Source organism: Diceros bicornis, chromosome 9 (assembly GCF_020826845.1).
Source record: "Diceros bicornis minor isolate mBicDic1 chromosome 9, mDicBic1.mat.cur, whole genome shotgun sequence".
In the NCBI taxonomy this organism is placed as follows: domain Eukaryota; kingdom Metazoa; phylum Chordata; class Mammalia; order Perissodactyla; family Rhinocerotidae; genus Diceros; species Diceros bicornis.
The window spans coordinates 9,329,512-9,344,009 of NC_080748.1; the positions used below are offsets into that span (position 1 = coordinate 9,329,512).

The 14,498-nt window shown below is 39.8% G+C and overlaps 1 protein-coding gene across 1 annotated transcript in view; it reads left to right on the top strand.

Annotated features, from left to right (window-relative positions):
• ATP8A2 (ATPase phospholipid transporting 8A2) overlaps positions 1–14,498 on the top strand; it is a 508,363-nt gene that overhangs the window by 362,081 nt on the left and 131,784 nt on the right. The window contains exons 30-32 of the mRNA XM_058547869.1: positions 6,210–6,271; positions 6,825–6,881; positions 8,376–8,483. Coding sequence (XP_058403852.1) covers positions 6,210–6,271; positions 6,825–6,881; positions 8,376–8,483 — 227 coding nt within the window. The remainder of the gene's footprint in view (positions 1–6,209; positions 6,272–6,824; positions 6,882–8,375; positions 8,484–14,498) is intronic.

Here is a 14,498-nt window from a genome sequence, read left to right on the forward strand (position 1 = left end):
GTGCAGGGGGGTGACTTGTGACTTGTTTAGAGGATGCTATCTTTTCAGAAGCTCTTGGCTTGTTCCAGAATCTCAAGTTGGTTTGGGAGCTTCTCCTCCAAGGAATAAATTGTTTCCAGATGGTATTAGTTTTGACTGGGGCAGGAGATACTCTTTCCTATGCAGAAAACTAAAATGCAATGTTGAGTTACCCTTCCAAAATGACGAACTGAAACGTTAGGTATCCTGTCTTCACAAAAAGTTACTTTAAGTCTATTCAAATTACCTCAAGTGTAAACATTTTATGTAATGTCAGTAGTATTTTACTATCATGACAACTTAGAAATTAATGCATTATAAAACTCTAGAAGCTGCAGTTGGAAATGTCCTTTAGGTTCCCTATCTATTTCTTCTGTCCATGCCACATGGCCAGCGAAGTGTTCCTAGTCTTAAGGATCTCCGTGGACGTGCTTTCTTCATGAGTGAGCTCTCAGTCCCATAGGTAATCAGAGAGTTTGCCCCCTTTAAAGGCCATCAGGCATTGTGAATTGCACCACTTTGTGCTAAAGCCTCCCACTGGTTCTCTGTGCTGGTCATGTGAACAGTTAGGTCCCACTACATGCTCTTCTCCGTAGCCTGACTAGAGAGAACGGGGTTCCCTTCATAAAGGAGACACTCTTACTTCAAGCTGTATTCTCTGTGCTTCTTCTAGATCCTCTTTTTTCTTTCCTCTGGTGCTGTGGTTCTCAGTCTGGGTGGTTTTGCGCCCAGGGGACATTTGGCAATGTCTGGAGAAATATTTGGTTGTCACATCCAGGGGTGGGTACTACTGGCCTCTAGTGGGTAGAGGCTGGGGATGCTGCCAGACATTCCACAATGCACAGGACAGTCCCCCGCAATGAAGAATTATCTGGAAAAATGGCAGTAGTGCCGAGGTTGAGAAACTCTGGGCTAATGAAATGCACACCATAACTCATAATAAAAGGTCAGGTCTCAAGGGGTTCCTGCTGCCCCCCATGTCTGTGTACTTTTTGCATATATTTCCTTCTATGGTACAGAATTTCTGTTATATGAATCTAATTTTCTGTCCACCTTAGTTCTCTCCTAGAAAGTTCCTTCCCATTAGGTGTTGGTATTTCAAAGGAGTGTTTCTTAATCTACTTCAAGAGAACCTTGAAGTTGTCTTCTTTTATTCCTTGGGGTCCATTTTTCTAACTCAATTAATGAAAACAAACTCTTATTTACAAAGTTTACAGTTTCTTACTAACTGTGTGACATTTTGCATGTGATTTAACTTCTCTTTCTGCCCCAGTTTCCTCATCTGAAATATGCAGATAATAATACTATTTCATGTCATCATTAGAGTACTAAAGGAATATTACATATATTAGTGTATGTATCAGAGAATTACATATGTTAGTAAGTATACTAATGTATGTAACATGGTTACAATAGTGCCCATTGTATAGAAACATATGTTATCTATTTTCAGTGTAGAATTTCCTATGATGTCTAACAGTTTTGTGTTTATTTTGTGTATATCCATAAAATATGAAACACATTCTGAATGCTCCATATTAAACACATGGCTTGTATATTTAATTTCTTTTAGTACATGAATAAACCAACATTTGAAATATTAGTATGAAAAGGAATTTTAAAAAGTGGTCCAATCATAATTGTAAACTTTGATTTTCAACTTAGTCTCCTACCCCTTCCAACTCTTCCCTCTGATCCCTAGACGCTGTTAGGGCTGAATGGCCTTCAGGGCACTCAGGTCACTGCTCTTCTCAGTTAAAATGCCTCTTCTCCATTCATGAACATGCAGGGTGAGACTGAGACTAGGAAATACATCCTCGGCTAAATGGAACAGGAGGAAGATCTGAAAATCTCAAGTTTCTACCTTTAAATGCCTGGGGCTGATTCAGCAGCTAAGAATATGAACCTTAGAATGTTAGAATTTTCTATCTGAAAGGAACCTTAGTGATAATTCAATCACCATCCTCTGCATCTGATGTGAAACCCCCATTTTATAGATGTGGAAACTGAGACTCAGAACCTAAAATTTTAAAAAACAAAATAATGGCAGAACTGGAACAGGAGAGCAGGGCAGGAACAAGCTCTTGTAAACCTCAGTACTGGGATTTTTTCCACTAACCCAAATCCTTCTCTCCAGCTCGTATTTCTAACTATCCTTTTGTTTCTCTTCTGAGTAGCATCATGCTTTATCTCTTCTTCCTATTGTGAATTTAAAATATTGATCACTTGGTACCAAGTTTTCATGTGCTACTCTTTTCAGCACTAATCCTGTAGTAATATGACCAGAACCAATGTTCTCCATCTCGAGCAAATGATACCACTGTTTACCTGATTACTCAGGCCAAAAACTGTAAAATCACCCTGGATTCCTCACATTCTTTTCCACCCCACATCCAAATCATAAACAAATCCTGTCATCTCTACCTTCAAAATATGTGCCAGTTTCTATCACCTCTTTCCACCTCCAACATAGCTACTCTGGCCTGGAATGGAATGTCCAATAGAGCTTTCTATGATGATGGAGATGTTCTCTATCTGTGCTGTCAATACAGTAGTCACTAATCACATGTGGCTATTAAGCATTTGAAATGTGGCTAAGTGTGACTAAGGAACTGAATTTTTTTTAAATAACAGCTTTATTGATATATAATTTACATGCCATACAATTCACACTTTAGTGTACAATTCCGTGGTTTTTAATATATTCACATACTTGTGCGACTATGACCTTAATCAATGTTTGATCATTTTCGTTGTCCCTAAAAGAAACCCCATACGTACTAGCAGTCACTCCTCATTTCCCCAAAACGTCACCAGCTCCTGGCAACCACTTATCTACTTTCTGTCTCTATAGATTTGCCTTTTCTGAACACTCATACAAGTAGGATCATACAATAAATAGCCTTTTGTGACTGGCTTCTTTCACTTAGCATAAGATTTCCAAGGTTCATCCATGTTGAAGCATATATCAGTACTTCATTCCTCTTTATGACTCAATAATCTTCGATTGTATGGATATACTACATTTTATCCATTCACCTGTTGATGGACGTTTGGCCATTGTGAATAATGCTGCTGTGAACATTCATGTACAAGTTTTTGTGTGTTTCATTCATATGTTTTTATTTCTCTTAGGTATGTACCTAGTAATGGAATAGCTGGGTCATATGGTAACTATGCATAACCTTTTGAAGAACTGCCTGACAGTTTTCCAAAGTGACTGCACCATTGTGCTTTCCCACCAGCAGTATAGGAGGGTTATAATTTCACCACATCCTTGCCACCTCTTATTATTATCGATCTTTTTTATTCTAGCCACTCGAGTAGCTAAATGATATCTCATTGTGGTTTTGATTTTGTATTTCCTTGATGGCTAATGATGTTGAACATCTCTTCATGCACTCATTGGCCATTTGTATATCTCCTTTTGAAAAATATCTATTCACATCCTTTGCCTATTTTTAAACTGAGTTGTCTTTTTATTGTTGAGTTGTAAGAGTTCTTTATATATCTGAATACACATTCCTTATCAGATAAATATTTGAAAATATTTTCTCCATTCTGCAGGTTGTCTTTTCACTTTCTTGATAGTGTCCTTTGAAGCACAAAAGTTTCTAATTTTGATGAAATCTAATTTATCTATTTTTTTCTTTCATCACTATGCTTTTGGTGTCATATCTAAGAAACTATTGCCAAATCTAAGTCCATGAAGATTTACTCCTATGTTTTATCGTAAGAGTTTTGTAGTTTTAGTTCTGTGATCCATTTTAAGTGTACAATTCAGAGGCGTTAATTACATTCAGAATGTTGTACAGCCGTCACCATTATCTATTCCAAAATTTTTTCATCACCCTAAACTGAAACTCTGTACACATTAAGCAATAACTCCTCATTCTCCCCCTCCTCCCCAGGCCCTGGCAAGAACTGAATTTCTTATTTTATTTTAATTAATTTAAATGTAAACAACTACAGCAGCTAGTGACTACCATATATTGCACACAGCTCTACACACCACCAGTATCACCCTCCTGGACATGTTTCCAAATTGGCATTGCATTTGTTATTATTCCATTCTTGGTCATTCAAGATTTATTCTCCTGTAAAAGCTGTGCTATTCCCTTAAGATCATAACTCATACCATTTCACTCTCTGCTCAGAATCCTCCAGTGGTTTTCTAGCACAACTAACAAAGAAATACAAACTCCTCACCATGGCCTATGTTAATTTGCCCCTCTGTCTGAGCCCTCTCCCACTGTCTCCAGCCAAAACGGTCTTTGTGATGGTCTCTGAGCTTATCAATGCTGTTTATATTGGCAGTTTCTCTTCTCTGCCTGGAATGCTCTCCCTCTAGATAATCATTTAACTCACTCCCTCACACTATTCAGATCTGCTCAAATGTTACCTCCTCAAAAAGACTTCATCTGAACTCTCTATCTAAAACAGCAGCCCCTGTCACTCTCTGTTCCGTTACCCTGTCTTATATTTCTTCATCGTACTTACTACTCTTGACATTTTATTGTATATCTCTTTGTTTGTGTGTTTATGTTCTGCCTCCCCCGCTGTAACGTGAGCTCCATGAAGACAGGGACCTTGTCTCCCTGGCTCCCATAATAGTACGTGGCATGAAGTAGACTTTAAATAAATATTTGTTGAGTAAATGACAGAATAATGTTACCCCTTTCAAGGCTATAATCTATATTAGAATCAAAGAAATGGTCTCCTGTTTAATCTCAAGTGTTTCATGATTGAGGCTTTTCTTTAAAAGTGTCGCATTTATTATTAAAACAATAATTAAAACAAGGGCCAGTTACTGAAAAGTGAACCCCTACAGTTTTGAAGAGCTATTTGCTAATACATCAATGTGTTGCTTTCTTGAGGTTAGTTTAGCCTCTCTCTTACTTTTTGAACTTTTTCTCTTCTTTCCCTTTTAATGAAGTCCTGTCTAATCTTTGAGTCTCTCTTCACCACCTCTCCCCTAGGCTCTGAGGTCATTACTTTTTAAGTCAGTGGCCATATCTCTCTCTGCTCTCCTGGGATAGAGGAATCCCTCAGTTTAGGTCGGTACCCAATGCAGCCCGTGATGTCACTTTGCGGTTCCTCTTTCCTTATCCTTATTTAGCTATCTAGGATCAGGAGAAAGGGCATGCCCTGGAGCTGGATCCAGGCCCCGCGATCTCCACATTGTGCCTATGATGCTACTTGATCAGTATGTTGTTTTAGAAAACAGATCTTGCTTCTTTAATAAGAGTTGGATTCTTCAACAAGCAGGTGGGCAAATTGGTGAGCCCAAATATGGTGCATAGCAGCTATTGAGTTGGAAATTTGAATGCAAAAATCCCTATATACTCAGCCTATAGGCCACAGATCTGAATTTGAGTATAAAAGAGAATAAAAGGATATTGGCAGTGTCATCCAAAGAAACCATCCTGATCTTAAAATGGGCTTTGACTCCTCCGGATGAAAACCACACTTTTTACAGCAAGCTGGCTGACGTGAATTAGACAATTCTATTAGAGTGCTGCCTTAGTGATTGTTATATGTGTTGTAATAGTCATCCTTGAAAAGAAAAAAGTGGAAAAGACATGAAAATTAAACTTCAAAATCCTAGTTGTATTTTCTAGACGTCTCTCATTGGATTGTCTGCATTCCCCCAATTTATAGACTCCAGAAGTGCATGTAGTAGCATGTCAGTACATGAGTAGTGAATAGCCTCCAAAATTCTGAGTTCAATAATTATGAATTTGATTTTGTGTTCATGTAGTCATCTTCTTTTATTGGCCTGTAATTTCAATTTAGCAAAAATTAAAGATGAATAGTAAATGAGCACTTGGAAAAGGTCTAATACTGGCATTAATAAAGATAGATTAATATGTTTTTATTCTATTCCTTTTTTTTAAACCCAACAAAGGGAGATTTTAATCTTTATAAAAATGCAAATTTCAGTACGGATCAAATGTTTGGTTGTTTGGTTTGTGAGAAACCTAATTTTTTTCGTTTGCTTCATTTGGAGAAAATGTTAGATGGAAAAGATTCAGAATTAGAAAGAGGAGGCATTAGAATCACAGATGACACAATTTTCAAAATTCCCTTACATTTTGGTAAATGTGTCTCAAGTTCTATTTTTACATTCTGGATAAAATAGATTGCAGTGCTCAGCTCCAGAAGTTAATAGTAACTTCTTTGTCTTTCAGATACTGTGTTGGCCAATGGTCATGCCACAGACTACTTATTTGTTGGAAATATTGTTTACACAGTAAGTTTATCTCTCTGTTTCTTGAATGATTCTTAAATGGCACATGTGTGGGTTCTGCCTCTGGAAACCCTTTATGTAAGACCTTCCTCATTACTATTTGTTTCAGATCTTCAAACTGTATATTGTAGATTTCTTAAAGCTCAGAATGGTTGTGAAATGCTTACCTCATTTTTTTAGAGAAGATTATGCAGAGTCAAGATTTCTGGACAAGTGATTGACAGATTTCCTCATTCTTCAAATGACCATTTCACATCTGCCTGTGAAAACACAGTTCTGAGGAAGGTGATTTTTCCCAAATCCTCCAAGCTAAGAAAAGGGCAAAAGTAACGATTATTTGTGAGAAGACAGTCACTAAAATGAACTTTTCTTGAAGTAAACCTGCCTGTACAGTCCCTAAAACTAACTCCCAGAGAATTAGCTACCAAGACGGCACTTTTAATGCACAGCGGTCTTGGAGGAAGTGCCTCTGGAGGGGAGACTTGGGATTTTTCCTGGAAAGTAAAAATAACTCACTGAGGATAATATGTTTTCCCAAATTCCTTTCTTTTCACAGTATGTTGTTGTGACTGTTTGCCTGAAAGCTGGTTTGGAGACTACAGCTTGGACTAAAGTAAGTTTTCTCTAGAATTGTTTCTCTGCCTGGTATAGGTATTTTTTATGGTTTGATATCTTTTTAAGCCTTGGGGTAACAATATGCAATATCTAGCTATCTTATTTTAAATTTTGCATGTAAAAATTGTGGTTTCATCTGTATCAGGGAAAATTTGCAATCCAAAGTTTCCTGATGATTCATTTCCTTAACAATTAATACAGTCTAAGCCACTAACAGTCATCTCCTTTCAGACGGTTATGCACACTATAAAAGAAAAAATACACACACACAGAAAATACAGAAGGACAAAAAGGAGAATTTAATCTCAATAATTTTACCACCAAGAGATAGTTACTATTAGCACTTTGCTGTATAATCTTCCAAACTTTGTTCTATGTGTGTATTTTTTAATAACACAATGCATTACAGAACATATAGTTTTGTAATCTTTTTTCACTTAAACATATATCATGAAGATTTTCCACACGTTAAAATATACTTCTACAAAATTATTGTTCATGTTTAAGTATTAAGTTTTATTGATATCCCCAACTTTAAACATTTTGGTTATTTCCAATGTTTGGGAATTATAACCAATGTTTCATGTTTGTCTGTGAATGCTGTTTAAATAGGCTCAGAATTCTGTGCTGAGAAAATGGGGGAGGGGTGGGAGTTTAATGTGAAAGCTGGGAATTTGTTAAGAGACAAGGGCAATTGATCTAGGTGAGAGATGATGGTGGCTTAACCTGGATGTTTGAGGAGGAGGTAGTGAGAAGGGCTCAGATTCTGGACGTATTTTTTTTAAAGCTAACAGAACTTGCTGATGGATGAGATTATGAAGTGTAGAAGAAAGGAAGAAGGCAAGGATCATCGTATTAAGAGGACAAAGGAGAAAAAATTCACAACTCAGTAGATACTTTATTAAAGCGTGTTGTTAAGACGTAATATCCATTCCAGATTTTTTTTTTTTTTGGTGAGGAAGATCAGCACTGAGCTAACATCCATGCCAATCTTCCTCTTTTTGCTGAGGAAGACCAGCTCTGAGCTAACAGATTCCAGATTTTTTTTAAAGTTCTTTGGAAAATGAAAAAGAACAATCGAAGTCTCCAAATGATAAATAAAAATGTCTTATTCATTTTATCTGTTCAGTGCTCTCTTACTAGATTAATGGGACCTTGTTTTATACTGCTCCAAATTGGAGCAAACATTGGTGAGGAACCGAGAGAGCCTGCCAAAACTGTGGGATGGATCTAGAGGAAAGTCAGCTGTAGCAGCAAAAGCACTTTCATCTGCAGAGTAGTTCAGGGCCACTAGTTACTTGAATTCATTGTTAAACATTCAGAGACAAGAAAATTAGAAAGATTGAACTCTCCAATAACTGGTGAGTTGTCGAAATCTTTCCATAAAGAAAGGTAGCTTGGACACAAGGATTCTGCAGCAGGTGGCGTTCAGGTGGATCTCCCGTGGATGCCAGCAGAGAAGCCCTGTCTGAGTGTGTGTTTTCTTCTGCAGTTCAGTCATCTGGCAGTCTGGGGAAGCATGCTGATCTGGTTGGTGTTTTTTGGCATCTACTCAACCATCTGGCCCACCATTCCCATTGCTCCAGATATGAAAGGACAGGTCAGTGCTAATAATTGTGAGTGGACTTTCCATTGTCTCAGAACAATGATGCTCTTCTGTGTGGGGGCTTCCCGTGTCTCATGACAATGATGAACTTCAGGAGAGGTTGGTATTGCTGCTTCCTAGGAGCAAAACAATCAAATCAAAGCACCCAGAAGAGGTTGTCCAGTTCATAGAAATGGCATTTGAAATTTTAACTATTGTGAAAACTGTTGACTTAAATCCTCTGACTTACCCTGCATGTTGACATTTCCATAATGAATTATGTGTTAATTACACCCAGTTCTGATATGTATAGGCCATGGCCCTTGGAAAACTGGAGATGTTTTGAATTATTCATAATCCAGTGAGTATGATGATTATACTTTTGATGTTAAGTGTATATTATACTCTGATTAGTTGATAATTAGTCACCTGTGAAAGATAAATCTACCAACTCTATTAACCAGATCATTAATTAACCAGAATATCTCATTGTTCATCTCTTGAACTAGAGAGGCTGAGATTGAAGACTTTTATACTAATTTGAATTTTTTTAATATTTTCTTTTGTATTATCTTTGTCCAGTGTTTGAGATTGAGCCATCAATAATGACAAACTAGATCTTAGAATCCCACAGTATTGAGTCTGGAGAGGAGCTTGGTAATCCTGTGGTCCAAACCGCCTCAATTTAGAAACAAAGCTGTTTAGACCCAGGCCCTCCAGGCCCATCCCACAGACCACAGCCAGCACTGCCCTCAGACCACGACAAGGGGCCGGCTCAGGCCCTGTGCTTTAGAGGCCTCTGCATAGGCCCTCCCTGGCTGGGTATGTTTCTCTTCACAGGATAAGCCCCTGGTGCACAAAGCCAGCACCCCTACTTCTAGTCCATTCCCTGGGTTCCTAAGACCCTGAGTTTCCTTCCCAGACAGCCAAAAGCCCACTTCCCCAACCTGCCTGGTCCTCTCCCCAGATCCAGAACAGTCTGCGCACCCCTGGACCCAAGGGGCAGCTATTTGCAAGGGGTGTGCACGGGGTCCATTGGATGTTTACACCAGTATATCCACCCACATTTGCATGAGGACACTTGTGCTGTAGGACAGAACCAAGCATGGAAAGAGAAGGACTGTGGGTTGGGGGCTTCTACTGGAGTTCCTGGCCCAGGAATACGTATTTTAGGGGCAGGCCTGTACATGGCACATCTGGCTTCCATCTTTGCCTCACTTACTCTGCAGAAATGAACCAAAATTCCTGGGTCTACCCAAGTCTAGATGTGTTCCAGCAGCTATTTCACATGAGATAATCCAGGATGGCATTGCTTGCCTTTTTGGTGAACAGCTTACTTGGTGAACAGTGAGCTGACATACCCCAGGGTGTCTGGGACCTCCTGTGAGTGTTGGTGCTGCAGGGGACAGACATGTCCTACACGACTAGGCTTGTGGGTCCCCTAATGCATCTTTGCTTTCTGTAAAGAACAAGGACAAACACATAGCACACTCTTCAGTTCTTTGCCAAATCCAGGTGGTAGAGGAAATTGTAAGAACCATGAAGAGTATTGTGTAGCAAAATAAGCATTTCCCAACAAGGATACTTTGTACATTAAAAGAAATCGGTTATATTTTAAAGCAACATGATTCTTCCCCCAAAAACAAAGCAGGAAAAGTATTCACTACAAGGATCACTTGGTAAGGCGTTGGTGCCTAGAATATCTGCTTCGTGTTCTCTACCTTCTGGTTAAGGGTGGATATGGTCTGATGAATAGTTCCTTTGGGGTGATTTACAGTTCAGGACAATAAAAAGGATGGCAGCTGAGTGCTGTAGACAGTTTCCTAAATTAGACGAGAATGACAGCTGCCTGGATGGGATCAGTTGTGTGACTGGCCAACAAAGCCTATTCCTTTGAAAGCTCCTCCCACTGCCCTCAATGAAGAGATGCCCTAGTGAGCTGCCTCTGTATACATTTGTATCACTAACTCCAGTTAAGATGTGCACAAGTTAGGCTGGTTGCCGACTCTCACTCCCATCAAGAGGTTGACTTTCAAAGTGCTGAGGGACCACGTTTGCCATGCATCACTAACATGCCACATTTTCACTCTCCGAGTCGCATGCTGGTCTGTATGATTCGAAGGCTCCGCGTAAGGGTGAAATTTCCATAGTTGGGGACTTTTCAAAGAAATTTAATGAGTTATTCCTACCATCCAAAAGCAAGCAAATTGTAATAGTAAATCACTTCATAGTATTATTTCACTTTGGTATAAAACCTTTTTATTTTTTACTTAAACCATCTCATTTTAACTTTTTTGTTGGTTGCTTGGTTTCCGTGAGGCAAATGATGTTGTTTTGAAATCGAACATAGCTGGCTGAGACTGAAGTTTTCATTAGACATTGACTGAGACGATGAATGTAGTGTGAGCTGGCTCTCTGGTCTCTTCTTATATTATAAGAAGTTCATGAATGGTACTAATCACTAATGACCTAATCACCTCCCAAAGGCCCTACCTCCAAATACCATCATATTGGGGGTTAGGGCTTCAATATAGGAATTTGAGGGGGACACAAACCTTCAGTCCATAACACCAACCTAGAATCAAAAGGATGGGCATGGCTTGGGCAAATTTTCAATAGTCCCCAAAGGAGCCAACTCCTGTTACTGACTATCTGAGTCCAGTTCCCATCTTTCTTTATGACTGCATGTAATTCCTCTGGAGGCAGTACAAAGCCTTTCTGAGACTTCAGTCTAGTTTTAGCCACTCTCCACCCAAATGATTGTTCAAAAGTGTTAAAAAATGTTTGTTTGCTTTTTTTTTTAATACTTCTCTACCACTTCTCAAAGAAGGAGTAAACTGTTGGGCGTCAAACACTAGGTGAAAGAGTATGAGAGTTGGCTCTGACATTGTTTTCTGACACCCTGTCCCCACTAAGAGCTCCCCACCCAGAGAAAGACTAGAGATAAAAAACAGCTCTTTAAACATAGACAGCGATTACCCGCTCAGAAATCCTGTGACATGAAACTGTGTTCTGCCATGTGAGGACACAACGAGAAGGTAGACGTCTGCAAGCCGGAAGAGGGCCTCACCAGAACCCAACCTTGCTGGCCTCTGATCTCAGGCATCCAGCCTCCAGAACTGAGAAATAAACTTCTGTTGTTGATAGCTACCCAGTCTCTGGTATTTTGTTATAGCAGCCTGAGCTGACTAAGACAGTTGGTGAGTGCTCAGGAGTGGGGGCACTCTGGGAAAAAAAATGCTTTATTATTATTTTAAGAATGTTTCTAGTGATTTTTAGAAACCATTTTTTGTAGTTCATGAAGCAATAGGTTTCTGGCAAATGAACATGGTTCTTTTGAGCTCTAGCATTAAACTAGTGTCTAAATGGCAAATAGTATTTCTCACCCAGGAGCCGGAGACAGGCTCAACACATGGAATGTTCTGTCTATTCATCAGATCTTAAACTGTTGAAAAGATGCATTGTTTCTGTGGGGGTTTCCTAAACTAATTTGATTAAATATTTCTTTGTTTTGTGCGTTATATTGGGAGTTTTTCTCACGAGAGAGAAGGCAGATTTTTCCTTGAGGGCAAAGGAAAGGAAGGGCTATGGAATTAGAGTTATTTTCCACTGTCAAAGAGGCTTTATCTTCCCTAAAGCACCTCATGATGTGGTACCTGAAGCCCAACCCGACAATGAGCCAGGAAGTCCCAGTGGAAGTTTCTGCAATCAAAGCAGTCATGTCTATACTTCCTCTCCTGAAAATATGCAACATCTGTGGGAATTTAAGGGGCACCCTGTTTTCCCATTTTTCTAGGCCCAAGTTTAGATCTAAAGTGAATTAAAAACTCAGTGTCTATTCTGGTTAATGCCAAAGTCTTCAACTAGGGAAAATATGTGATGATGTTTTTCCGCAGGGCACCATGTTTTTCTTTCTCCCAGTAGCATAACCATGGATTATAGTCTTCTCCATAACGGGTCCCCAGAGACAGTGCTTAAAGGTGGAAAATGACAAACTTCCTTTAGCCGAAAGTTGTCTGCTCACGTAGAGCTTTGAATTAGAGAGATGAGGAAAACTTGTCTGAAACTGGATCAGGAAAGGTGCTTGTATTTTCTCCATGTATTTCTCAAGGCTTTTTGCTTTGAGGCTATCTGAGGGGACGCCATCTTATTTGACCTCTGTTTAAAGGTCAAGAGACCTCCCCCAACCAGCTTTGTCTCAGGGGAATGTGATGCAGATATAATAAGATAACTTATCGGAAGTGTAAAACATACCTGCTCTTCTTTTTCCTGACTGATCAATTATTTTTGAACTTTTATAAATAGGGATATTGTGACAAACTCCCAATTCTTTTGGCCAAAGAATGTGAACATTTTATAGGTTCTGGATGTGATATTTCTCAGTGAGGTCTGTTGACCACCTGCATCTGCATCTTTTCTGGGTTGCTTATTAAGATGACAGCCCCCCCCCCCCAAAATACATACTTGAAATACACACACACACACACACACACTCTGAATCTGAACCTCTGGATGTGGAGTCCCACCCTCTGAATTTTAATAAATCTCCAGGCTATTCCTCCCTTGAAAGCTTGAACCACAGTTCTAAAACACCTGAAATATGACTCCATTACAACATTTAAGCCAGTGCTGGGTATCAAAGGAGAAGATGGTATATTTAAAATAGTCACAACTGATTTATTTCTCTTGTGCGTGGTTGTGTAAGACACAGCAGGTAGTGCCAGGGACTGCTTGAAGGCATCTAGCTTTCTAAATAGAGGCTTATCCCGAAGGACATTACATCGCTCACCATGGAAAAATACTCCTCACCAACTTTGGTGCTTTTCCTTTAAGGTTCTTTTCATTGCTAGTAAAAGAGGGAAAAAAGCTTTCACTTCAAAGCCTACAGACTGCTAACTCTGTCTGCTGTGCCAAGTCCAGGCTCCAGCCAGCTTCTGGCAGATGACAGGGTTTTTTTTATCCTCAACACAGGAATGGGTTTACTTTTGAGTTTTATATACACACTTGTGTATACACAATGCAAATCCCAATGGACTGAAAGTAAACAGAAGGAGGAATGGTTGCCGTTTTGCCATCATTGAATCAAAGTGGTTAATTACTCATCTTCCCTAAGTAATTTCCTTCTCCTGGACTTCGCAGCCTAGTAAGATCTCAGGCCCAGGTATTTTCCACATAAAATGTAAAAAGAGGGGTTTTGTTTCCAAGTTGCATGTGCTCTAGGAGGTAAGCTGAGAAGCAGGGGTAGTGGTCATGTCGATCGCCATCTTTGCTCAGTTGCAGTTGCAGACCGTCTCTGTAGGACAGGGCCTGCCTGAAGGCCAGAAGAGGACTTGTCCTCAGGTTAACGTCCATGGTGTGGGGACATGCCTGGTTGTCCCCAGCATCTGTGCTCCTTCACCCTTTCCTAACAGGGCCCAGTTTGCATCCACATACGGTGCCTTGTGCAAGAGGCCCAGCACCTTAGGAGAGGCATTTCCACCCCTAACTCCAGGGGAGAGCTTGATCCCAACCCTCGTGCTGTGGTGAGTGGTTTAGAAACCCTGAAGGAGACACCAGGAGACATTCGCTGGGTGTTTCTGAGATAGAAGCGTGTTTGCTCCTGAAAGAAATCCATCAAAGAGATGGCCTTCTCTTGTGCATGATGTAGTTGCTACTGTGATGCCTAGAATTGTTCAACCCAAGGAGGGAAGCACATCTAAAATCCTACTGCTGCTATGAAAGATGGACTAGAAAGACAAACAAGGAAAGTCTCTTATGCAATTGTCAAGACACCAAATGAAGCCAGCCTTGAAGCCCCCGCCCCATGTGGATTCTCCAGGGGAGCGGCTCGGGCTCAGGCTGCCTGTCCTTTGTGAGTATCAGGTGCCTAGGAAACGCTCTTCACCCTCATGAATATGTTGGGATGTTCCTTTTCTATTCACAAGTCTATGGTCAACCAGGGAAACAGGAGATTTTTAAAAACAGGCTTAAGGCTTTAATATCGCTTATTATACTCTACTTGAAGTTAGGTGCTTGTAGATTTTTTTAAAG